Source organism: Ammospiza nelsoni, chromosome 11 (assembly GCF_027579445.1).
Source record: "Ammospiza nelsoni isolate bAmmNel1 chromosome 11, bAmmNel1.pri, whole genome shotgun sequence".
In the NCBI taxonomy this organism is placed as follows: domain Eukaryota; kingdom Metazoa; phylum Chordata; class Aves; order Passeriformes; family Passerellidae; genus Ammospiza; species Ammospiza nelsoni.
Window position 1 is genome coordinate 649742 of NC_080643.1, and position 26168 is coordinate 675909.

Sequence of the window (26168 nt, forward strand, 5' to 3'; positions counted from 1 at the left end):
AGCAGCTGGCAGCGGTTCTGACACGGCCCGGTACCCACCACGGGAGCATCCTGGGCACCGCCCGGGGGAGAGCCCAGGGGTGGCTCCGGCAGGTCCCTGGGCAGCGGGTGCGTGTAGAGGAGCGGGCTTTGGCCAGGCCCTGGAGGGTGCCAGCTGTGCGCGACACTGTGAGGCCTCTGCGGGGTGTGCCAGGTGTGTGCCAGGTGTGTGCCAGGTGCGCTCGGTGCCCCGCTCGTGCCGCAGTGTCCGCCCACCGCCAGCAGGGGGCAGCAGCGCCCCGCGCCCGGCCGGGCCGAGCGACCCGCGCAGGGAGGGGGGACCGGACTTCTCCTTTTTCCTTTTTTCCTTTTTCCTTTTGCTTCTTTTCCTTTTCCTCCGGGCAAAAGTGCTGCACGGGCCGCCACTGACTGATTGAACTGAAATTAATACCTGATTCTCTCCAGATGGTCCAGTTACCCAGGTGAGGTGTAAAAATCGTTAACTCTGAGCGTGATCAATAAATTGAGTGTAATTACTAATTTCTGTGGGCCGATTGCAGCATTTGCATTTGAATTACCTTTGCACACTCTGCCGCGTGTGCTGGTTTCCTGCTGAAGGCAGGAATTCCTTTTCGCTGGGGAGTGTGAGCTCACGGCGCGCCTGGCACCGCGGGATGCTGCTGGCCGGGGGCACAAGGCAGAGCCAGGCTGGGGACGGACCCCAGACTGAGCAGGGACCGGCTCCTCCCATCCCGCTGCAGGGATCAGGGCAGGGAATTGCTCCAGTGAAAAACTGCCGGAATGCAGACACAGACCGAGGGCTGCGTGGCGATGCTGCCCCAGGCAGCCCTGCTCTCTGCAGGTGAGGAGGAACAGCAGAGCCCTTGCTGCCCTTGCTGTCAGCGCTGGGAGTGCTGCCCAGGGGCTGCAGGGTGACAGTGCTTCGGGCCTGCCTCAGCAGCTCCTCAGTGAACACCGGAGCCCTCCGAGGTGATGGAAGGAGCCCTCAGCCTCCTGCAGCCATCTCTGCGGTAGCTGGCTGCCAAGGAATGGCCTGGGGATGACTTGCCTTTAGCTTGGATTGGTCCAGCAGCTCACTATGGATGGATCCAGGAGCCACTCACTCTGTGTGCCTCACGGGGCACCTAAGGGCACTCTGGCACCACTCACACTCATAGCTAATGAATGAAAAAACGACATAGAAACGAAATGTCAAGGAAATCATGCGGAACTTAGTGATTAGTGCTTTGAACCTGGACTCAAAGTGAAACAAGTGCTCTCAGTCCTGCTGACTGAATCAAATAATCCAAATTGCTAATACATTTTAGTCATTTTTTTTCATGTGCAAAGACATTAAAGAGCTTTTAGTGAATGAGGTAAAGATTTTCCGTTGATGTTTAAAACTAAGAGCTGTGTGCTGTGGGTGCCCAGAGCCTGCTGTGAGCTCCTGGCAGGGGCTGTGCATGGGTACCCTGGCTCTGGCCTGGCAGTGACATCTGTGCACAGCCATGGGAGCCAGCATGGAGCCCAGGGTGCAGAGAGGGGCATTCCTTCCCAGTGGGAGCCAGGGCCATGTGGGATGGTCTGGGGCCACCCCAGCATCCCAGCTCAGAGGGATTTTGCAGCCCTGCTGCTGTTTCAGCTCAGATGTGGCTGCAGATCCCTTTGGGCAGCAGCTCTGACTTGCCTGGCGTTCCCTGCTCTTGTGAAGTTTGAGAGATGCTCTGTTACACTGGCTTTTGGAGGGTGGATATGAATTGCTAAGGCTGTAGATTTATGGCACCCTCATTGCTTGTGGCTGCACCATGCCCTAAATGCCGGGCCATTTAGGGCCCTTTTTCCTGCCTGATCCCCTCTGTGGCACCCTCGGGTCTGGGGCTGCCCAGCAGCTCAGACCCCAGCACGTGGCAGAGATTTTGCTGTGCTGTGTGCGTGGGTTTGGAGGCAATCCCTGCAGCATGTGTCTGATTTCCTGTGCAGAGGGGAAAACACTTGCCAGATGAGACTGATTCTTGAAACTGGCCAAGTGTTTTTCAGCTGTCAGCTCCCCTGGCCCTGCCCAGGGATAGCTCATCAGCTGTGGGAGGGACAGTGCTGGCACCAGCCAGTGCTGCTGTGGTTTGCTGCATTCTGAGCTTGCTTTCAATTTTAGTATTTTCCTTTGAATGTTTGGCTCCCTGCTCCGGCACAAGCCAATGCTCCCACGTCCCTGGAGTGGAGCCCTTCCCCTGGTAATTCAAAGTGCTGGTGTGGTGGGTGTCTGGAGTGTTGCTGGTGCCCCCAGCTGTGCCCAGCCCCTGCCCACCTCAGGCTCCAGCAGGACCTGCAGCAGGCAGGGCTCAGTGAGCCCTGGGGAGCCTGAGCTGGCTGCAGGCACGCAATGAAAATAGGAGTATTTACCCAACTTTTTATTTCCCCTTAATATACAGATACAGCCTCACTATAGAAACACTGGAAACCAGACTTCAGCAGGCCTGAGAGACTGCAGTGTTATCTATCTTCTGTAAATACTGTGGAGCACTTGGAAACCTTTTTATGATCCCAGCTCAGCTGGAAAACAGCACCACATTCCTGCTGCCCTTTGGGATCACTTCCCTTGCTTGGGGTGTGGGAGGCAGCAGCTGTTGAAACATCTTGGTTTAAGTGTTTCAGGAGATAAAAGTGTAATTTGCTGGATTTTAAATATCTTGTGCATCAGATCAGCACAAGCATTGCAGGTAAACCAGCCTTGCTCTGTTCCACAGAGATGCCTCTGTCCTCCCCAGGAATCTTCCAGAGACTTGGGCTTGGGGTCCTTGATGCTGCAAAGTCAGTGGAGGTTTGTGTGTTGGAAATGAAGCTTCAGCTCTGGAGCAAGGCTTATCCCAGGCCTTTAAATCTAATGACAGCCTCCTGACAGCATCGAAAGGCCAGGCACCCTCTGGCAGCTCCTAATTCCACCCGAGCCCCATCAGCATGAGGCTCATCTCTGGACGTGCACACGTATCCGGCTCTATCTAACCAAGATAAATTTCTTAATTAGGATTTGCAGCTGCCTGGGGCACTGGGAGGTTGTGATGAGCAAGAGCTTGGCTGGGAGCTGGTGCAGCTCCTTTGGCTGCTGTCACAGGGAGCTGGTGCAGTGAGGATGGGGCTGGGTGGGTTTCTGCAGCCTGGCCAGAGCCCTGTGCCCCTGGGTGAGTCCAGGAAAGGGCTGTGAGCAGGGCTGCTCACAGCCCAAACCCTGCTGCCCGCTCAAAGCTAACGAGCTCATTTCCCTCCTGGATGGATCTTGGCTGACAAGAAATAACTGCCCTTGGTTGCATTAACCCCCACCTGCTGCTGCTGAACACTGATGGAACTTGTGCAGGATTTCTGTCTCTAAACTCTTGCTGCATCCATTTTTTTCACCCCCTTCAAGACAGCTTTTATAAAACTAATATATTTAGCAGTGAGTGGGCAAGTGCTGAAGCTGGCAGAGCTGTGCCATGGAGCAGGGCAGTGCTGAGCTTGTGAGGCAGTGGCTGAGGGTGAGGAGGCTCTCAAGAAGGCTCTAGGGTGAGATGCAGCTTTTTTCTTAAAAGAAAGAAAGAAAGAAGTTTAGCCTTACGTAAGTCCAAACATCTGCTAGTGCATGACTAATGCCTTCCCTCCTCCCTGGTGTGGCAACTGAAGTCCATGGGAATTGTATAAATGATTGTTTCCTGTAAGAAGTTATACATTGTTCATAGGGCTTTTGGGGACAAGCCTTGTGTGCAGCCACCCCTTCCCTTTTGCTGCTTGTTCATGGCTTTGGATCCAGCTGCTCCTGGCCCTGCTGCCACGAGCTGACAGCAAGGGCCAAGCACATTGTCCCCAGCCCAGCTGGTGCCAGGCTGGATTTATTCCTGCCAAAGTCAGCTTGACTGGACAACTCCCTGTGTTCCAGTGAGGTTATGGATGTACAGTGCTGACAGCTGAACGAGCTGGGTGCTGGGCTGTGGTGTGCCCTGTGGTGGCACTGCTGTGCCCTCCAGAGCAGGGCTGCTGGCACTGGGCTGCTGGAGCCTTCCCCAGGACAGGGCTGATGGCAGCAAGGGACAGAGCCAGGGGCTGCGTCCCTTTGGGGTGTGAATGTCTGGCTGAGGGGAATGCAAGGAAATTTACAGACCCAACAGCCAAAGTGGCCCTCAAATGTGGCTTTATTCCCACAGAGCTCCCCCATTCCGGCAGTTTCTATTGATAAGTCCTGAATTTTGGTGTCATTTCTCTGCCTGGATCTCAGTTCTGGCCGCTCTGGGTGTGTGTCTCTGGTCAGAGCAGGAGGAGCTGCTGGGTCCAGCAGAGGGGAGTGCTCCTGGCAGATGGATGGATGCAGGTGTCAAACTCTGCACCAGCCATGCTCTGGGGTTCTGCTTTCCATGGTCTGGGACATTAACTGCTGCCAGAATTACTAATGGGCAGCTGCTTTTAGCCCGAGTGCTGCAGGCTGCTGCTCCAAGGCGGAGATCATGGAGTCAATTAAGTAATTACCTGGTGTTTCAGCTGCCAGCACTCGAGAGGTTTTGTTTTTCACCACTGGCATCAATCCCAACACCCATCTCACCCCAGATCATCAGCAGTGGTTTGTGCACTGCTGGAGCAGGCTGCTGCGCCATGGACAGGCTGAATCTGCTTTTTCTGAATGTGTTCTGGTGACAAATGGTTCCTCCTCCTTCTGTTTAGTCTCATTCTGGCACATAAATCCAGGCATAAACAGGCTAAGCTCAGCAGAAGCTGAAATTGCCTCTTCATAGCTCTCTTGTTCTGAGTGTTTTGCCCTTGCTGGTTTGATGAGCAGCAGTTCAACAGTGAAATGCAGAGTGGGCTGAGCTGGAGGTGACACACAGCAGCCAGGAGTAGCCAGACTCTGCTGAGGCTCCATGGTCCAGGGAAATGCATCTGCAGGGGCTCCTGGGTCTCCTCAGCCCCTTGGTGGGAGTGCTGGCGTGTGCTGATGCACAGGGACAGGGCTGGAGGGAGGGATCCCTGCCCTCGGGCACCTCTGGGCACAAATGCACGATCCATGGCAAAGCACGGAAGCCTTGTTGGTGAGAGCTGTGCTCTTAATTAAATCAGAGTTGGGAAGTGCTGAGGGGGCCAGAGCCCTGTGAGGAGCTCTCGGGCCTCTCTTGCCCTTCCCAGTAATTCACAGGGAGGATAAATGAACCTTCACAGGAGCAGGGGCATGGCCGGGGAATGTCTTACCCTGGCAGAGAGGTGGAGTGGAGGGAGGTCTGCTACCCTTGCGTTGCAAAGGCTGAGAACTGCTTCATGCTTAGGATCAGGGGAAGGCAGCAATGAACAGATAGACAGCAGCCAAACAACCTTTACAGTTTTAGCAAAGGAGTGAAGTCCCAACAATGGGCATTTTGCTGGCAAAGCAGCAGACATATGGCACAAGGGACTGGCAGCAATTTGTATCCAAACTGCTCTCAAGTCCTTTTCCTAGTCCCAAGTCCCTTTCCTAGCTGAAAAACGCTAAATCTGTGCAGGAGAGCTGGAATGCCAACTAAGAAACACTTCTATTAATGTGTTGACTCTCTTGCCTTTGGATTTCACCTGATTTACCCACTTCTGTCTGCATGGGAATGCAAATTGTTGTTTCCTATTTGTCAGCCCCTGCCTGTGGCCTCCATTGCAGGTCTCAGGGGGGACACAGAGCACTGCAGTTACACACGGATTAACTGCCCAGGGAATCACTGAGAGAAACTAGGCACTGGAAAGTAAAGTAATCTCCCACTGAGAACGAAGGGTCTTAGCCTTTCCTGGGGCTGACATGTTGCTTCTGGGCTCTTGCTGGTACTCATTCTCAAAATGCTCAGCATCCTCATGTTTCTGCAAGCAGCTGCATTAATTTAATTCAGCTCTTTTTCTTTTTTTATTCTTTTTTCCCCTTTGGTTTATTTAGAATGGTTGGAAAAGGAATTGCACCCAAGCTAAGAAACAAACAGCCAAAGAGTGACTCTAAGGCCCAAAGCTGGCAATGGAATATGCTGTTGGGAGACAGTCAAAGAGAATGGAAGGTATTACAGACCTATCACTGTGCTTATTATCAGTGTGGGAGTTTTTATACTGGAGCAGTTTGGAGCTAGTGAGATTACTCATGATTTTTCTAACATTTACTGGATCAGCAGCAGTGTCCAAATGGGAGATATCTGCATGTGCAAAACAACGTCTCTGAAATGTCAAGTGTTGCTTGTTGCTGTTGGCAGAAGGCCCAACCCAGCAAAGGCCAACTCACCACTGGCCCATTCCCTGACTACCTGTCCCAGGTCAGGGCTGTGCTGCTCACCTGCTGCCTCCTCTCCCCAGGTGCCTGTCCAGCAGCCACTGGCATTTCATCCTGCCCTCAGGTCAGGCCCAGCTCAATCAGCATTGCTTTACTATGAAATGCCCAGAGGGATTTTATTCATCGTGTCCATCTTAAAGCACTCCAGGAGAAAGTTTAAATATTATTTCTGGCTCCTTTGGCTGCTAACTCTCACAGCATTTTCACGGAAGTTTCCACGCTGCTCTGTAAAACACTAACATGATTTTGGCTGACTTCTGTTGGCCTAAAATCATTGCAGTAGACTAAAAAAAAAAGAAAAAAAAAGAAAAAAGGATTTCATTTGTGCTTTCAAGTAATTTCTGTGTGAAATGACCAAATACTTGTGGAGCTGTGGCACAGCCAAAGCAGCAAAGGTTGTTTGAGGGACCTGCCAGCACAACCCCTGCTAGGGTGATAAATTGCCCCAGCACGAGGGCTGGGAACATTTTGGCCAGTGAAAGGCGGTTAGCACTTCCAGTGGCCTGGAGGGCTGTGAGGGAGGCTCTCAGCATCTCTGGCTGCACACGAGGCTGCCAAGGGAATGGCAGGGGGCTGGTGGGACCATGGCTAACAGAGGCTTTAGCCAAAATCTAATGACAGGAAATGGAAACCAGCCCCTCTGGAGCCACCTCTGCAGTCTGCTGTCTTTGAACATGGCAGTGCAAACAGCAGCAGGTCCTGCCGGGCTGGCCCACACCCCTCGAGGTGCTCTGGCACTCCAGGGCATCCTCTGCCTGCTCCAGCCCTGATTTGCCTGGGCTAGAGTTCATTTTCTTCCCAGGGGCTGGGATGGGGCTGAGTTTGGGATTTGTGCTGAACACAGTGATTATAAATAGAGATGTTTTTGCCCTGCCTGAGCAGGGCTCACACAGAACCGAGGCCTTTCCTGCTCCTCATACCGCCACACTGGCACGAAAGCTGGGAGTGCCTGGGAGGACAAACAGCCAGGAAAGGTGATCCCAGCTGCCCCAAGGGATGTTCCAGACCACAGGACATCATCCTCAGCCCAAAGCGGGTCACTGGAGTTTGTCTTCCCAAGTTGCTACAGCTTGAGATGGAGCCCTGCTGTCCTGGAGGTGGCTGAACACCTGACTGCCCATGGAAGGTAGTGAATGAATTCCTTTACTTTGCTTGTGTGTGTGGCTGTCGCTTCACCTATTAAACTGTTTTTATCTCAACCCACAAGTTTTCTCATTTTTGCCCTTCTGATTCTATCACCAGTCCCAGTGGTGGGGGAGTGAGAGAGTGGCTGTGTGAGGCTTGGGCGCTGACTGGGGTTAAACCACGATGATGTGGGACCTTTTGTTCCAAAAGTCTCAACTTCAGGCTAAATTTAGCCCTGGAGAAATCAATAAATGGTTGCCAACTTTAACACAAGAGTACAGCAAGGTCAATGTCAAATATTTCTGAACAATTTTACCCACGGTTTCAGGTTCTTCTCCTTTCCAGTTGGGAATGACATGATGAGAAACTTTCCACTGCTTTAAATATTAAGGAATCTCCGAGAATACTTAGAAACAATTAACTCAAAATGTTCTCTGTTTGGGGGTTTGATATTTTCTTTTTAAGTACAGTATGTTCTTCTGCTGATTTTTCAGCCAATCTGCATGCCGGTGTCCAGAGGCTTGTTTCTGTGGTGCATTTGTACATCTGTAATGAAAAATGTCCAGTGACACACAGACACACGAGGCAGACCGTAGTGGAGTGTTAGGTTTTAGTTTCAGGATCCATGTACTAAAGGCAGCTGAGGATGAGCTGATTGTTTGTTGGGGCATGGAGGAAAAAACATTTTTGCACAAGGCCCTGAGCACCACGGGGAACAAATGCTCTTTACATTATTAACTTGTGCACAACCAGATGGGAATTATATAAAACCCCTCTTAAATATTTTATCTCAACAACACAAGTGAAAATAAGTAGCTTTTGGAGATTTGCTCTGTGTCAGGCTGCTCCATCTCGTGCTAAGCTTTTCCATACATTTCTCTGCTAACAGAACAGGGCAACAAGTGTATGAAAATGCAATTGGGACCTCCTGGTATTTTAATTTAAATGAGTAATTCAGGAGCTCAGAAGGAGGAGATGTGTTCTGTGTATAATAGCAAGTTGTAGCTCGGTCGTTCAGCAAGATAAAGGAGTTTATTCCTGCTCCAGGAAGCCCAGAGTGCCAGTGAAACAGCGGGAAGCGTTCTCAGAGGAGGAGGGCTGTCCCCAGCCGGCAGGGCTCCGGGCAGGGAGGGTTTGCTGCCCCCCAGGCGGGGCTGAGGAGCCTCCGGTGGCTCTGCCCTGGGGGCAGCCCCCAGCACTGCATCCCAACGGGAAATGCTCGCACAACGCTCCCACAGCCCGGGCTAACGGGACTGTCCTGCCACGCACCTGAGCAGGTGGATGCTCTCCAGCTCCTGCAGCGTGCAGGATCCAGCTGAGAGCACAGATTTTCCAGGGCTCTTTTATATGGTGCTATTACCGTGGAAATAGTTTAAACTGTGTTCTATTCAGCTGTGGTCTGTATGGATGGTGCTTGGCTGTAAATTCACTGCCCTTTGCTCTTCATCAGTCTACTTCAACAAAAAATAAATGTGTTGCTGCAGAAATGAACCCATGAACTCTCTGTGCCCATTCCTGGGTGAGTTCATTCCCATCCAACAAACTCCTGTCAGAATGTGTGAACCAAAATCTGTCCTGTGCATGAGGGAACGAAGAGAACAGAAAATTGTAGGAGTTTAATTAATTAGGTCACAGCTCACTGAGAAAGCAGAAATGGATTCTTTAAGGTGAAAAGAACAGGCACTTAAGTGGCAATGACACTATTCTGTAAAATCTAGCTCTTTTGGCTAGGGGCAGGCAGTAATCAGATCTATTCAAATGTATAAATTCAGAGACTCACAGTGCCCAAGGCCAGCAGAGAGCATTGTGATGGTTTACTCTGACCTCCTCCATCACGGGGGTCATGGAGTACTCTTTATACAGATATATGTCAGTGTTACTGAGTGAGTGCCAGTTGAAGGAGTGGGGCTTGATTCAAAAATCAGACTAGCTCAGATAGGAGGAGGAACATAGAAATTGCACTGCTACAAAAAACCTCATAGGAAAAATCAGGCACGGTGCACAGAGTTTTCAGGTAAGAGCACGTTTGAGTCAGCAGCAGCTGCAAAAGGTGAAGGGCTTAAAACACACCTGTGACATGAAGTAAGCAGAGGGAGGTAGTGCTGTTCTGTAGAGTATTGTGGGAAACGGTTAAATATGTTTCACGTGTGTGTGTAAAAACTTCTACTACAGCAAGTTTAACCAACAGGAATATCGTTAACAGAGCGAAGCGTGCCGGGGAGCGGGGTCAGCGAGCGGCGGAGCAGCCCCTGCGGCCGGGCCGGCTCCGTGCCGGGGGTGCCGGCACAGCTGCACCGAGCCTGCCCCTGCGGTTGGGTCCCACCCCCGGGGCCTTCATTTCCCCGAGCTCGGCAACACCGAGCCGGCCCGGAGCGCTCGGCTCTCATCACTCACTGCCCGCCGCTTCGGCGGCTTTCAGCCGTTCCGCTTCACTGCCGTTCCCGGTGGTTCCATCCCCGCTCCCGATCCTCATTCCCGGCGGTTCCATCCCCGCAGTTCCCGTTTCTGTTGGTTCCCATCCCCGTTCCCCGTAGTTCCCGTTGGTTCCCCGGCGGTTTCCCGTTCCTATCCCCGTTCCCGGCAGTTCCCGTTGCTTCCCGTTCCCGTTGGTTCCCGCTCCTATCCCCGTTCCCCATCCCCGTTCCAACTGGTTCCCGCTCCCATCCCCGTTCCCGGCGGTTCCCGTTGGTTCCCGCTCCCATCCCCGTAGTTCCCGTTGGTTCCCGCTCCCATCCCCGTTCCCGGCGGTTCCCGTTGGTTCCCGCTCCCATCCCCGTAGTTCCCGTTGGTTCCCGCTCCCATCCCCGTAGTTCCCGTTGGTTCCCGCTCCCATCCCCGCTCCCGGCGGTTCCCGTTGGTTCCCGCTCCCATCCCCGTAGTTCCCGTTGGTTCCCGCTCCCATCCCCGTTCCCGGCGGTTCCCGTTGGTTCCCGCTCCCATCCCCGTAGTTCCGTCGGTTCCCGGCGCTGCCGGAAGCGCGGCCGGAAGCGCGCGGGTGCGCGGGGCCCGCTGGCGGAGCGGGGCGGCAGCGATGGCGCTGGCAGTGCCGCTGCTGGAGCCCGCCTGGCCGCCCGGCCTGGCCCCGCTCAAGGTGCGTGCGGAGCCGGGCGGGGGTCCCGGGGCCGGGTCCCGGGCGGTGCCGCTCGCCCCGCGCTGCCGGGCCTGCCGCGCCCAGCCCGCCCCGCTCACGCCGCTCTCGTTGCAGGCCGTGGATGACTTGCTGCGCTGCGGGATTTGCTTCGACTACTTCAGCATCGCCGTGATCATCCCGCAGTGCTCGCACAGCTGTGAGTGCGGGCGGGCTGTGTGTGTGTGTCTGTCGCTGTGCGGGGAGAGGCCGGGAGCGGGGATTGTTCCGCCCGGCAGAGAGAAGGCGCTGGAGCCTGCAGCAAACGCGGAGACAAACTGCAAGGGCCCGGAGTACCAGCGCGAGGGGGAGCGGCTTCCCACGGACAGAGCACAGGGTTCGATGAGAGATCCAGCAGAAACTCCCTGGCAGGGTGGGCAGCCCTGGCACAGGTGCCCAGAGCAGCTGTGGCTGCCCCTGGATCCCTGGCAGTGCCCAAGGCCAGGCTGGACACTGGAGCTGGAGCACCTGGGACAGTGGGAGGGGTCCCTGCCATGGCAGGGGTGGCACTGGGTGGCTCTAGGGTCCCTTCCCACCCAAATCATTTCGGGGTTCTATGATTCTCTCTGCCATGGAAGCTGGGAGGAGCTTTGCAAGATGGAAGCAGCCGGAACCTTCCCTTGTGTAGTTCCTGCTGTAATACTAACATGTGGCATCTGGCATTCTGCATTTAAATATCTTTCTTAACATCTTGAGAGTGGTCCAAATGCAAAGCTCTATGTGCAGAGTGTTAAGAGCTGAAGTTTTCCATGCTGCTTTGTCTGCCCTGGGAGATATCTGCTGGAACCTGCCCCCAAGTGCTTTGCTGAAGCCAGATTAGGGGGGAAGTACCTTGCCTTTTCTCACGTTAAAATAAATGCTTGTGATTGTTTGGTTCAGAAACTGTAGCACTTCCTTCCGTGAAGGGGGACACTGTAGTTTGGCAGTGAAGTTTAGTTTAGCTTGGCAAAGCTGTCACCATTGAAGCCAGTGTGGGGAGCCACAAACCTGGAAATTCTCTTCGCTTGCTGGTGGTGCAGCCTGCCTGGGGCACAGTGGCTCCAAGCAGCAGTCATTGCACACGTGGGCCTGGCCCATGGGCTCTGGGGCTGGGCTGTCAGATGCTGGCAGCCTGGATCTGCCACTTCATTCCTATTCGTACAGTTAAAGTTTGTGTCTTTATGGGTTTCTCACCGTATTTCACTTCTTACTATGTATGTAGTAATTATTGAGCATTTAGATGGATTTGTGGTTTAAGTGTTAATTGGTGCATTGGAGCAGGCTGGATTTGGCTTGGAGCAAGCTGGTCTAGTGGAAAGTGTCCCTGCCCATGGCAGGGGGTGGGATGAAATGAGCTTTAAGGTCCCTCCCTCCCAACCCAAACCATTCTGAGATTAATTAATGCTTCTGCTGTTTTCCGATGCAGTCCCAGAGGGTGAATGCAATACAGATCTCCTTCAGGAGCTAGTGCTGAGACTCTGAGCCATGATGATCTATTGAGGGAATGTTTTCCTGGAGAATGATGAGACTTTTAAAATCCTGAGGTGGCCGTGAAAGCTCACGGAGAAACTGACAAAGTGTAACAAACACAGAAATTTACTGTGACAGTGGGGCACGTTTCACCACCCCGTCTGTGGCATGGGGAGGTGGCATTAGGCTGTCTCTCAGCGTTCCAGTGCCGTCTCCTCTCCTTTTTAGCCTCTTCTTTCAACAACAAGTTGGTATTGTTGTGGAAAGGGGCAGAAGAGCCCGGGGAAAAGAGGGGATTGTGAGTTTGGCTGGTGCTGTGCAGGAAGGGGAAAGTGATCAGCGTTAGTCATGGCAAGAACCCAGCACGGTGAGGGGGTGAGCAGTGCAGCCACTGCTGAAGGGTTTCTGGCACTGGGGAACAGCAGGCAGCAAACATCAGCTTTAGGTGGAGGAGCTGATATTTGATGTTGAAACGTGTTTGCATAAAATATGGACTGTTTTGCAACAATGATAATCTCAATTCCATGTAAAAATGGTGTGTTTTCAATATTTGTGTATTGTGGAATAGCTTGCAGGTATTGTGCAAGGAAATACACGAGCAAGGATGTGGAACTGCATTTGGAAAAATGTTTAAAATGATGTGTTTCCTTTTTCCAGATTGTTCCCTTTGTATCCGCAAGTCTTTGTCCTACAAAACCCAGTGTCCAACGTGCTGTGTGGTAAGCATGATTTTGGTTTGGTTTTTTCCCTCAGTTTATTTTTTATCTCTTGGCAAATCTCAGGAGCTTTTCCCTTTGGACCACACCAAATAACCAATTCTGATTGCATGGGCAAAGTGTGGTGCTCTTGCATCTGGAATTCTCCTGTTCCAGAGATGCTCCTCTCAGTGCAGGCAGAAGGGGATGGAGCATCAGGCCTGGGGTTTGGCTCAGGGCTGTGTGCACAATCTGTCACAAAACATTTAATGTTAATTTGTTAACACACTCCATCATTTAAGCCAGCAATGCTGAAACACAAGCGCTGTATTTTCTGTATGTGAGTGGCTCCATTTCATCTCAAAAATTAAAAAAAAAATAAAAGCTTTGTTTAAAAGAAGAGCAGAGAGAGTTGCAATGAGGTAAAAATCAGGAATTGTTTAAAAATAATGAATTGAATGCACAAAGGCATCTCATAATTAATATTTTCACAATCAGAAGACTAACATTTCCCTTCATCAGTTTTTATGCTTTGTTGCTTAAGGTTCTCACCACCTTCAGAGGATGGTTTGGTTTTCAAAATTATTAGACCTGTGCTGCAGTAAACTGTTGTGGGAGCCTGGGCACACGGGGCTTTGTTTCTTTAGCTTTATGCTTTGTTTTTACCTGTTACCTTAATATCCCAGTCTGAAGTTCTCAGGCAGTTATTTTAATATGAGATATTTTTGGGGAAGAGGTGTTTACCCTTTAAGCATCTTGATTCCTGTAGCAGTTTAGTGGGGGCAGTTGAGGCATGGAGCCAAGAAGCAAGTTAATGATCACTTGAACATTTTGTGGGCACTTGCTGCTTTCACTGCATTTGAATGTTTATTTGTTTAGGTTTGTTTTGGTTTTTTTTTTTTTTTCTTTCTTTCTTTTGTAGGCAGTCTCAGAATCTGACCTGAAAAACAACCGGATTTTAGATGATCTAGTGAAGAGCTTTAACTCTGCAAGGTATTGATGTAATTTTATAGCTGCTGTGTCTGGTTTGGCAGCTGGCAAGGTGTGACTGTGTGTGACCAGGCTCAGAGCCCTGGAGGGGGTGGTGTGAGAGCTGAGCAAATCAACTGTGGTGTCACAGAAGCGCTGTCCAGGATGGATGTTCACACTTTGGGAAAATCCTGCAGTGTTCTGGCTGAAGGCTACTGCACACTCGAGTGATGTGAAGGTTTTACAGGCTTATTTTGTTCTGCTTCTGGGTAGCTGCTCTGGAAGTTACAGTCCCTGCCAATGGGTAGGAAGTCAATAGATATGTCAGGATTCTCTGGGGGAAATAGTGGCAGTAAAGATTTTCTTCAGGATCCTTCCTATGTGTGCAGAGGAGACTCTGAATAGAAGGATTTTGTCCAGCGGTTATGGTCACCTTGCAAGAGCATTCTTTTGCTGCAGTCATTGGCTAGAAAAAATGTAGGTATTGAAAGACTAAAAATGTGAGTTTTATTTGGAAATAAAGTAATGGAGTGCCATGCTTTCAGCTTGATTTCTTAGCTGCTTTTCTGTTTGTTTTAAATTCATTTTTGAGCTTCATATCCCTTTAAAAGACAGGAACAACAGAATAAATATGACTTGGTAAAATATCACAACAGTATCGCAACATGTATCACAGATGATACATTAGTAGATACATGAAATTCCTGGTATTATCTGTTTTCTTTTGATGAGAAGCTACTCAGTGATTTGCTGGGAATTCTGTTCCTGTCTCTGTACGAGACAAATTCACTTTCATCTTTTTCTCTGGAATTAACTTGGAGCTGGAAGTCAATGAGACTCTTGGCTTCGTAAGTGACAAGAAGCATAGTTCAGTTGATGGCTTTGTTTCATGAGAGAATTTTTCTCTGATGAAGATCATAGAATGTAGATAGATCTAATCTCCTATATGACCACTACTGGATTTAATTGATTTATTTGAGTAATTTAAATCCTACAGTTCCCCTGTTTCAGCTTGAATTCTGGTGCTCCCTAGTGATAAATGGATTACTATTTTTTTGTTAATGTCTAATTTTGTGGGGAACAAGTAGTGCTGACTTGGATCCATTATGATATTGAATCCTAAATGTTAATTTTTTTTTGGACTGCTTTAATGGATCAGTATAAATCTTACCAGTGAGAGTGGTTCAATAACCTTTCCTTTTGTGACTTGGAGTTCAATCAATTTCTCACATGAAGCTGATGGGTGGGGCTGTGGAGCCCAGTCTGGGCTGGGTGGAGGGAACCAGAGCAGGGTCTGGGTGGGAAAGGCTCCCTGCTGGCTGCTCTGATGGGACAGAGCCCTGGGCAGTGTGGGCAGTGGTCAGTGTGGTGTCCAGGGCTTGGCACCTGGGCTGGGTCTGTCCCCAGGGCTGCAGGTGCCCTGAGCTGAGGGGACACGGCTTGTCTGGAGAGCGTCCCAGGGCACGAGCATCGTTCAGTCAGAGCAGCACTGCTCTCTGTCCTGCTCATGTTGGAACAGGACCGATCTTCTCTCTCCCCTCCTTCTCCATCTGCTTTGTCTCCCCTTGGCTGTCCCCAGAAACAAATCCACAGTCCAGGGGTTGAAGGGCTCAGCATGTTTGAAAGATCAGGTATGTTCTAACTGGACTTTGAGCCTTGGGTAGTTTGATGTTTATGAAAATTAGGCCTTAAATCTTCTCAGCATTTCACAAAGTGCAAACACATTTCTTAAGTCAGGCCTGGAGGGGAAGAAAATGGTAATGTTGGTGGCACTTAGCAGAGTGAAAGCTGCGCTCCAAGGTCAGAGTGTGCAGGGAACGGGAATGGGAATCATTCCAGGCAGACCCAGCGCTGATCCCATTTGTGCTCTGCTCACCATTAGGTGTGTGCACCTTGGCTGGAGTGTTTGCAGGGGATGGGAATCATTCCAGCCAGACCCAGCTCTGATCCCGTTTGTGCTCTGCCCAGCATTAGGTGTGTGCACCCTGGACGGGGTGTTTGTACCCTGGATGGGGTGTGTGCAGGGAATGGGGAATCATCCCAGGCAGACCCAGCTCTGATCCCATTTGTGCTCTGCTCAGGATGGGGTGTTTACCCTGGATGGGGTGTGTGCAGGGAATGGGGAATCATTCCAGGCAGACCCAGCTCTGATCCTGTTTGTGCTCTGCCCAGCATTAGGTGTGTGCACCCTGGACGGGGTGTTTGTACCCTGGAGGAGGTGTGTGCAGGGAATGGGGAATCATTCCAGCCAGACCAAGCTCTGATCCCGTTTGTGCTCTGCCCAGCATTAGGTGTGTGCACCCTGGACGGGGTGTGTGCAGGGGATGGGAATCATCCCAGGCAGACCCAGCTCTGATCCTGTTTGTGCTCTGCTCACCGTTAGGTGTGTGCACCCTGGATGGGGTGTTTACCCTGGACGGGGTGTGTGCAGGGGATGGGAATCATCCCAGGCAGACCCAGCTCCGATCCCGTTGGTGCTCTGCCCAGCATTAGGTGTGTGCACCCTGGACGGGGTGTGTGCAGGGGATGGGAATCATCCCAGGCAGACCCAGCTCCGATCCCGTTGGTGCTCTGCTCACCGTTAGGTGTGTGCAGGATGGTGTGGGGATGTGTGGGAGTGCAGCTCCCTCCCTGTGCAGAGGGTGGGCTCCCAGTGGAAGTGGGGCTGTCCTGTGCTTCCCTATGGCCGTGGGTGTTTGTGTGTGTGCAGGGAGAGGAGCAGGCTGGGCAGGCTGCTGTGGCTGTGGCTGGGCAGTGCCCTGTGAGGGCACACCCTGGCCCCAGCAGGGCAGGAGCTTGGGGGCATTGCCATCAGCACTTTGCTGTTCCCTCACCTGTCTCTGCTCTGGGGCAGAATTCATGGCTCTGGCCAGGCCAGGAGAGAAAGATGAGGAGCAGTATTTGCACGAGCTGACCTTAATGAATACTTATCAGTTGCAGTGAGGCTGGCATCTTTAAACATAACAGGTAAAGTTTTGTGTGAAGTGTAAAGAATTGATTTCATTGCCCTCTACTAAACAGATTATTTTGAGAAAATTTGTCAGTTTCTGCATCACCTTGTTAAATGGAAAAGTAGGAGTGTTTGCTGAAAAGAATCTCTGGTTTTCTTCGTACATAGGGAAGAAAAATGTTTTTGCTGTCAAGTTTATCTCTGTTTCTTAGTCAGGGTTACTCGACAGGTAGTGAGGCAGAGGAATAAACACATTGACTCTGGGTGCTGGAGAGAGCAGGTGCTGTCATTGCTGATACAGTGATTGAGCAGGAATGCAGCAGGAATTTCAAGGAGATACATTGCTTTTAGTGCAGTTGGGACTGTTCTGTGTGAGTTCTTCCTAGGAAGATTCACAGCTCTGTCTCTTCCTTGGAATTTATTTATGTGGAAGCCTTACATTCCCAACAACTCTGCTTCATTGCTGCTTCAGCAAGAGAGAAGTAAACAGACTGTAAAATGGGAACCAGGGGCCTGATGAAGGACACTTAGTTGTTGTGGGTGTTACAGATCTGAAGGAAAAAAGTGGGAAGCTGTTTATGCTGTTGTTGAAGCAGAGGGAGGATGCTGGTGGGGAGGATGTTTAGAAACCATCCATCTTTAGTTAAACAGGTGTTTTTTACCTCCCTGCCCTATTTCAGTGACTGAGGGTCTGGCAGGAGGGTTTGGGTAGTGCCTGTTCTGATATCTGCTTGATTCATCTCAGCCTTCAAAGGGAAGGACACTGCTCTGCTCATAAACTGAGCATTGTCAGCTGTGCTGCAGTTACTGCTTTGTGCCAGGAAGGTAAAATTCTGTCAGCTCAGAGCTCCTAGCAGTCTGTGAGAGTATCACAGATGATGCTGAGACCATACACAATATGCAGAGATTTTTGAACTGATGTTTGCTACAGGATCCACTCCCAGGGGAGCTGGCAGAGGCTGGACCCTTCCGTCACTGTGTGCTTTCTCTGGGCTTGCTGAGTGATGGATGAGCTTCTAGTTGAGTCATGCTTGTCCGAATCTCTCCAATCACACCTGTCAGAGTTTCTGTGATTAGTGAGAAATCTGAGTGCTTCACTCTGGTGCTGAGGGAGGGGGGCAGGTGACAATGTTCTGTTAGAGAGCCCAGGGCTGTGCCAGGAGTGTCTGCTGTGCCCTGGCTCTCCTGTTCCTGGGGTGTGGGACTGTCAGAAGTCATCACCCAGCTGCCCATGGGCCCAAAACACCACACTGTGGGAGAAGCCAGTGTGGGACTGCTCCCTGCTCTGTTGCCCTTAGTACCAGAATTTTCACAGCCAGAAGAGAGCGTGTGCTGGCAAACAGGATTTCAGGTTCCTCACACGTGCAGGGTGCTAGCTGTGTGCTTTCTCTGGTGCTCCTAGGCAGCAGCTGTTGCGGTTGGTGTTGGAAGCCCCCCCGGTTCCATCTCCCCCAGCCCGCAGCCTCCAGAGTCCTGGTTCTCAGCCAGGGGCCGAGGAGGCGCCGGCCATGGACAGCTCCTTGAGCAAGGACAAAGTCTGCACCTCCACGAAGGCAGGGGGCCTGCCATGGACTGGTCACAGGAGTTTCAAAACTGAGGAACACCATGACCTACACAGCACCTCTGCAGAGCTTGGTGGTAAAGACAGCAAAGTGATTGCACAAGAGATTCCTGGCTGCACCCAAAGCCATGAAAAGCCTTCTACATCTGTGCTCAAAGGAGACAAGAAAGGTGAGGTGTTTGATTTCTGGCTATGTCCTGCTCTCTCCCCCTCGTGTGGCTGCTGTATGTGTTAGAGGGCCCTCAGCACGTGGCACTCATCCCGTTTCTCCTGTGGTTCTGCTCTCTGCTGGCACGTCCTGCTCCTTCCCCTTTAACTGGCCCGTGCTGCCTTCACATCACTGCTCTGCTCCAAGTGTGTTCTTCACAAAAAGCTTGAGCTGCTGCCAAGGAGTTAAATGGAATTCAGTGCTTATGGATTCCTTTGCTTTGAGAAACAACACAGAAAAACAATAGTTGTGCAACAGTCTTAGTAAAAATGAAGTAATTTCTCTTCTCCTTCCCCCTAATGACTAGACAGACACTGGCATTTATTCTGCTCTTGTATCCTTGAGCAGGTTATTTTATAATGTGTTTGTTATTTGAGGGGTGAGCCTGAACTCAAAATGAGCATGGCAGCAGTTCTGTTATGTTTTTATTTCCACACTCTCCAAAAGAGTCATCTGCTTTATTCTTTGTAATTCTAGAGAGTTAAAGTGAATTTACTTTGAAGCATGAAAAAGCTCATTTATACCAATCAACCACAATAAAATGGCAGAATCCTCTTAGTTCTGATGTGCTGGCAGCCATCCTATTGACCTAGCTAAAAGCCTAAATTAAAACAAAACACCCTGTAGGAGTACACCCCTGGTTCTTATTAGTTCAAATTTAGCTGTTGTTTTGTGTAATGATTTATTCATCTGGAACTCTGAAGTTCATGTGTATTCATTAGCTGGATGGATCCTGCTGGAAGAGGTGCCACAGCCAGGAAAGGAGCCACGGGAAACCTGTTGTGGTTTTACATCAGACCTGCTTGTGTTGATAAGTTAAAACCCATGTGAAATTTTACTGCTTGTTTATTTTTGAGCAATTAAAACTTTCACTAGCTTCCCATTCTATGATCTTTTTGAATCTTTAAGCACGCACCACATGGAAATTATTTCCACAAATGCCAAGTAGTTGGTCAGGCAGTATTTGTGAAACACCTGGAGTGAGAGGGTTTAGTGCTATTTGTTCCTGTTCTGAGAACTCAGATGTACCTTCCAGTACAGTAACAGCTCAGGACTGATGTGCTTTGTTCATGTCCCAGCCGTTAGTTTTGTTTTAGAGGAGAACATTCACTCTTTGCTGTTACATCCACACTAGTAAATACCTTCTCCCTTGCTTTCAGTGGAATGTCCTGTTTGTGAGGTTGCTATTCTGGAGCAATATATAAACAAACATCTGGACAGCTGTTTGACCAGAGGGGAGAAGAAGGACAGCCTGCGAAGGTGAGGAGCAGCTCTGAGGGCTGCAGATGCATGTGGCTGGTTTGAGCGCTGCTGGACTGAGAGCTGTGTGCTGCAGGGGTGTCATAGTGGTGCTTTGTGTTTGTTTCTGGCTTCCCTGCACTGTGCAGCGCTCTGAAATCACTGTGGGGACTGTCCCCCCTTGAGAAAGAGTGTGGATTGCCAGCTCAATTACTCTTTGGCTTTTAGTGGCAAGAAAACAGTGGCCAATGCTTTAAGAAATTCATCACGGGGAGAGCTTAGTCTGTGTGTTGTTCTTGTCACCTTTCTGCTCCCTGGCATTAAAATTCCCTTCAGATAACACCAATTCCCATTTTTCATTTGGTGGAGGAATTGCTTCCTTCGGTTCAGGTGTGCCAAGAGACGTTTTCTTCAATAGCTGTCAAGTTAAAGAATAAAAATTGCACCTTTCTTTCCTCTCTGTGGGGCTGTTGAGTTTTCCTGAAGATCTTGATTTCCATAAGATTAATGCATTCCTTTGGCTTTGTGCCCCTGCCCCAGCATTGGTCATGGTCACCACATTCACATCAGAAGTGGAGTTTCAGTTTGTTTTACTTACAGCAGAAATTTAGGCTATTGTTATTTCTGACTGATCAGACTGAAGGACTGGGAGGATTTGTACTTCAATGCTTGTTTTCCCAATTCCCCTGAAACTTGAATTAGAAAGTAATTTTATGTTAAAGCTCTTGTTTTGTCCAGTCATGTTTAGAGTGCAGTCTGTAAGCTAAAGGACTTTCAAGATGACAAAAATGGTAAATGGGTATTGAAATCTGATGTTGCATTTAATTTCCATTTGGAGGGGTTTAGCGCTTTCTCCGTTCTTAATAAATGGAGAAATAAGGCAGATGTGTCCCTGGTGTCACGCCCGTGTCCCTGGCAGGACTCAAAGTTGTGCTTGTTGGATCTCCAGGCTGCTCAGGGCTGCAGCAGGTGTCAGAGCAGGGCAGGGGCTGCTCTGAGGCGTTGGGTGCAGGCGGCAGCGCATCCCTGCGCTCCCCGGGGAGGGGAGGGAGCTCTGCGTGTCCTGGCCCAGCTGTGGGAACGGCTGAGCCCTCCCAGCAGAGCTGCTCGTTCACCCCCAGAGCTCCACAGGGCCAATTCCAACGTGTGGATGTGTTTCCAGGGAACACTGTGCTTCTCAAGCGTGGGGAAACCCAGTCAGCATCAGGATTTAAACCTGCTCTGAGGTGTTTTCCTGTGGCTGGCTGCTGGAATGCTGTCAGCACGCTTTAGGTCATGCTGCTGGTGAGCTGGAATACACACCAAGCTTCTGTAGGACTTTCAAAAGATTTACTTTAATTATTCAGTGAAATTTTTTATATTTCCCAAAAGAATCTTAAAAAAGCTTCCCTGAAGAGTGTATTGTGGTAATCCATCTTCTGTTTACCAGCCATGCTACATGGCTGGATGAGAGTAAATGAATTATTGACAGTTTTTGTGTAAGTCTTTTTTTTTTTAATGTTGAAATTTTCAATGTGATAAGTTGAAAGTGCTGAATAGTTTTCAAATAAATCTATCATTTTCACAGTGGAAAGCTGTTAAATGTTCTCTAATCCAGAGTAATGCAGCTGAGCTTTATTTTGCTGCAGAAAGAAAAATGTCTAATTGAATGCTGTTCCTCTATGAATTACTGCAGTTGCAGAAGATGAGTAAGGCTGCAGATGGATTTTGGCCCCTTTGTTTCTCCTGGTGTGAGAGTATCTCCCCAGGAGGTGTAGGGCAGCCTGAGCTAATTTGACAGGAGGAAGTGTTCTGCTAATTTTAGGTGACAAAAGTTGTGCTAGGACTTGAATTTTCTCTGGCAGTTTCCTGTAATTAAGATGTTTTCCCTAGCTGTGCCAGGAATGTTGAGTCCTGACAGAAAGCAGTGGAAAGCAGTAAATTTTGGATTTAGCTGTTATTCCTCTGGGAGCACTGTTACTTATCTTTAATGTCTCTGTATCACCAAACTACCCTTCTGTTAGCTGGGAACTGCTGCCTTCAGGTACATGACTCTTTTTCTCAAAGACATTTTTCCAGAAAGCTGAAAAATCTCCTAATTTGAGTTTTGGCTTGATGTTTTAATACTTTTAATATTTCTCCAGCTGATTCAAGTGAGCCATGGCCAGCACTGGGGTGGAAAACCCAATGTGTATGTTCTTTCATGTGTACGTTACCCTGAGTGGGTGAAGTACCCTTAAGTAATTGTAAATAGCTTGATTTTCCTCAGAGTATTAATTAAATAGTGTCTCTTGTTTTCCTGTGGCAGTTCTGACCACAAAAGGAAGCTGATGTCCAAAGTTGTTTATAACCTGCTGTCAGACCGGGATCTGAGGAAGAAGCTCAAGGAGCATGGTCTGTCCACCTCTGGGACCCGCCAGCAGCTCATCAAGAGACACCAGGAGTTTGTGCACATGTACAACGCCCAGTGTGATTCCCTGAACCCCAAATCTGGTGAGTGACAGGCTGCAGGGAGGCTGCTGCCATCCCAAACCATCTCTGCATTTCCCCTTCTGCTGGCTCTGGGTAGGCTTAACACAGGTTTGACTGCTGGAGATGTGGAGGAGCTGGAAGGATTTATCTTGGTAAGTCAGATCAGTGCAGAATGCTGCTTTAACCTGATGGGGGTACTTGGGCTGAGCCCACACTCAGTGCTGCTGGTGGATGGAGTGGCACCCAGCCTCTGCCTACTCACCCAGAGGGCAGGAACAGTGCTGGGTGTGTGGTGTGCACTCCAGCTGCAATCCCCAGTAATGCCAGACCCCTCCTGTGTCCAGAGCCTGTGCCCAGTAATGCCAAACCCTTCCTGTGTCCAGAGCCTGTGCCCAGTAATGCCAGACCCTTCCTGTGTCCAGAGCCTGTGCCCAGTAATGCCAAACCCTTCCTGTGTCCAGAACCTGTGCCCAGTAATGCCAGACCCCTCCTGTGTCCAGAGCCTGTGCCCAGTAATGCCAGACCCCTCCTGTGTCCAGAGCCTGTGCCCAGTAATGCCATATCACTCCTGTGTCCAGAGCCTGTGCCCAGTAATGCCAGACCCCTCCTGTGTCCAGAGCCTGTGCCCAGTAATGCCAGACCCCTCCTGTGTCCAGAACCTGTGCCCAGTAAGGCCAAACTCCTCCTGTGTGCAGAGCCTGTGCGCCAAGGGTGAATTATTAAAGCCACACTTAAGATGCAGACGTGCACTTTGGGTGGTGGCAGGGAGCCTGAGGTCGCTGTGGAACACCAATAGCTGAGCTTCTGAGGAAGCCCAGGTGCCAAATTCCTGGAGTGTGCTTAAACCAGTTTGGAGCAGGTTTTATTCTTTCACAGCTTAATGAGCTTTTGTTCTGCCTGCTTCACTGTGTGGTGAAGTGTTTGTTTTAATAACTGCCCACAGCTGCTTGGCAGTTCTGTGGAGATGATGAAATGCAGAAAGAGATTTTTAGAAGTAAATATCAAAGTAAACTGTGCAGGGTTCTGCATAGCTGTGGCTCTAGTTAAATGTTACAGTTATGTTGTTTATAGGCTTTGGATGTGTCTGACAATTGGTGAAGTTGGTTGTAATTCCTCTGTGAGCTTTCCCCTTGAGTCTGCACATGGTTCTGTTGCCCTGGAAGGTGGTTTGGGGGACAAAGTAACATAAACCGTAGATGCAGTTATTGTGTCTTCCTTTGAAACATCCAATGTAAAATGAGAAATCTCTCTGAATGGCAGCCTGTGTGCCACAAGCACTGTTGTGTGCAGGAGGGAGGTTTGGTGGGATGTGGAAAGACAGCACGTTTGCCTGGGATTGGAGTCTGAGCTTTCCCTCTCAGAGGGCTAACGCTGTTTGTGTTTTAAATGCAGGGTAGTTTCATCTGTGCTGTTACAGCTTTTTATTACCCAGCTCCTGTTTCAGTGATCCCTTTCTCGTATTTCCAAACAGTTGCAGAGGTTGTTAAAGAGCTGGAAAAGAATGAGAAGATTCGGGTTCAGCTAGAGTGTAATAAACCTGGTGAAAATGTAAGTGACTGCTCTTGGTTCTCACAGAGGGGTGGCCAGCAGAAACTGCAGAGGGGGCACTGGGAATGTCTGCCTGTTGCTTTATTGTGGGAATTCCCAGCTTGCATATTAGAATTCGCATTCAGCATCCTGCAGTGAACCTGATTTTCTCACACCACACATTTGTCGTGGGCAGTGCTGGGTGCACTGCTGAGCTTTATGCCCAAACCCTTTAAGTAGGAGCAATTTTTGACTGCAGTAAAAATTCTTGAGTTAAGTTCTCCTTGGCCATGCTGGAAGATTTTGACCCTTCATGGCAGTGTGGGGAATATTTTGCTTCCTAGAATTCTCTAGGATTTAGCTAGCAAATTCCATAATTCCGTATCAGCAAGGGCGCCTGTTCTCTTCCCATGACATCTGATACTTTGGTGACTTCTGAAGCCTGTTTGTTGCACAGTGGTAGGAATATTCTATATTTATACAATATGCTGAGTGTTACATGGGCTGGCTTGGTCCTGGTGACTCGGTGGAAGCAGGGCAGGACACTGTGGACATGTTCTGGAAATGTGGATTAATGTGATGAGGTACTGAAAGCTGGGGGGAAAACAAACAGTTCTTCCTGTTTTAAGTCTGTAATTTCAAAGTATGCAGCTTTAATATCTTTTTATTTCTGTTAAAAACATTTGTGTGATTTCTGTAGAGCTTGACCTTCACAAAGGACCAGACAGAGGAAGAAATAGATGAGATCCACACTGAATATCGTAAGTAACATGCAAATTTCACCTCATTTTGCTTTTAAATCTGCCTTCTTTTCCTTTGAGCTGAAATACACGCACTGATTGCCTCCAAAGGCTTCTCTATTTATGCACTTTGTTCTTTCTTAGCGTGCTGCCATGTTTGCTGGCCATGGAAACAGCAGAGCAGGGTGTGGGATGTGCAGCTGTGTGGTCACTGGGAACCCTCTGCAGCAGAGCTGCTCTGAAAGGCCTTGCTGCTCCTGGCTTCATCTGCTTGGCCTGTTGTACACATTTAGAACAAAATATATTAAATACTGTCTTAATTTTTCAAAGACAGGTATTTGATTGAGTTTAGATTGCTAAAAGGGCATGGCTACAAGACTAATCTCTTGGAGATCTTGATAGTCTCAAGCAGGTTAACTGAAAATTGAGAAGTTAAAAAAAAATAGGAAAAAGGGGAAGATATGGTTTTAAAATTAATAAAAAATACTGACCAAAGAGGCAAATGGTAAATGGTCTCAGGTAATTATTTCTCATAATAAGGAAGAAATCATAAGCATGAAAAAAGAACTGAATGTTAAAATTCAAAACCAGTTTGTGATTAAAGAATTCTTATCAAATGCCATTATTTCACTGTAAAACAGATGGACTTTAAAGCTTTAAAAAGCTTTATTACACAATGAGGCTTTTTTTTCCTCTTATTTTACAGCATTTGCACCCCAGACCCTAATTCCCAGCTGAATGAATGAATGAACTGTGGTGTGAATTCTGAATAAAAACTCTCAAATATATTTTTGTTCTGCTTTTTCATATGAAAAAACACACTGGGGCTGTGAACAGCCTTGGGGAAAGGCAGAACAAACTTTGGGAGAAAACGCTTTTTTTCTGCTTCTTTGCATTTCCCCGGGCTCTTGGCAATTTGCACATTGCACTGTTGGCATTTTTTGCTGTTTATGAAATAGCAATTAATACTTTGGCTTGATGAACCTGAGGATGGGAGCTCTGCCTGGAACTCAGAGCCGCTGTCATTTCCCTCTGCCCCACAGGACTCAGGGACACCCTCAGCCCACTCTGCTTTTTTTTGTGGTCTCTATTTAAAGAGTTAAAAAGTCTACAGGAAAGGGGATACATCTGTGAAAAAAAAAAAAATTTAGTTGCCTTTTCTGCTTCTAAATCTTTTCATTTGCCACGTTCTTTGGAGGTCTGCTGCTTTGTGTTGTGTTTAAGTATTTATCGTTCTGTCTGGGGCTGGTTTACGTTGCTGCAGTTTGGTGGGATGTGCTTGGGGTGTCGTTTCAGCACCACAGTGATTTACAGTGTAGCTGAGCACTGCTTCTGTGCCAGGACATTTCTTTTCAGAAAGCTTTGTAGTTCTGCCATGAGCCAGCACAACAAAAGATAGTGATGCTGGAAAAACTGAAGTGCCAGAGGAATTCCGTAATGAGAGTGCAGCAACTCAGACAAGACATCTGGGACAGAGCTTGCTTTTTATTAACAGAATTTTTGGCCTTATGTGGTGTTTTCAGCTACTCAGGGAAAGGGAGTCTGTGTCAAATCTGTTTCCTTCTGTGGGGCAGAACTTGATGTTTTATAATGGAATACATCAAAGAATTTCTTCACTGAAAGGGTGCTCAGCCATTGGAATGGGCTCCTCAGGGAGGTGACGCAGTGCTTGATGGTCCTTTCTGAGGAGCAATTCCTGCTGATGTCCAGCCTGGCCCTGCCCAGCCCAGCCCGAGCCGTTCCCTCTCCTGTTCCTGTTCCCTGAGGCACACCTGGGTCCCTCCCTGCTGGCCAGGCTGAGGTGACCCACAGCATCCTGCTGAGGACACCGGGCATTTTCCCAGCCTCTCAGTAAAGCAT

General features: G+C 49.3%; 1 protein-coding gene across 4 annotated transcripts in view; it reads left to right on the top strand.

Annotated features, from left to right (window-relative positions):
* Window positions 1–10347: 10347 nt before the first annotated feature.
* The window catches only part of RAD18 (RAD18 E3 ubiquitin protein ligase), a 30614-nt gene continuing 14793 nt past the window's right edge, over window positions 10348–26168 (top strand). For 2 of the 4 annotated variants that reach the window (XM_059480098.1, XM_059480097.1), the window contains exons 1-9: window positions 10348–10483; window positions 10598–10679; window positions 12626–12687; window positions 13586–13656; window positions 17985–18313; window positions 19512–19611; window positions 21878–22062; window positions 23513–23589; window positions 24269–24329. In XM_059480098.1, the coding sequence (XP_059336081.1) occupies window positions 10424–10483; window positions 10598–10679; window positions 12626–12687; window positions 13586–13656; window positions 17985–18313; window positions 19512–19611; window positions 21878–22062; window positions 23513–23589; window positions 24269–24329 (1027 nt within the window). In that variant the 5' untranslated portion in view covers window positions 10348–10423. The remainder of the gene's footprint in view (window positions 10484–10597; window positions 10680–12625; window positions 12688–13585; window positions 13657–17984; window positions 18314–19511; window positions 19612–21877; window positions 22063–23512; window positions 23590–24268; window positions 24330–26168) is intronic. The other 2 variants (XM_059480095.1, XM_059480096.1) reach the window with 2 other exon arrangements.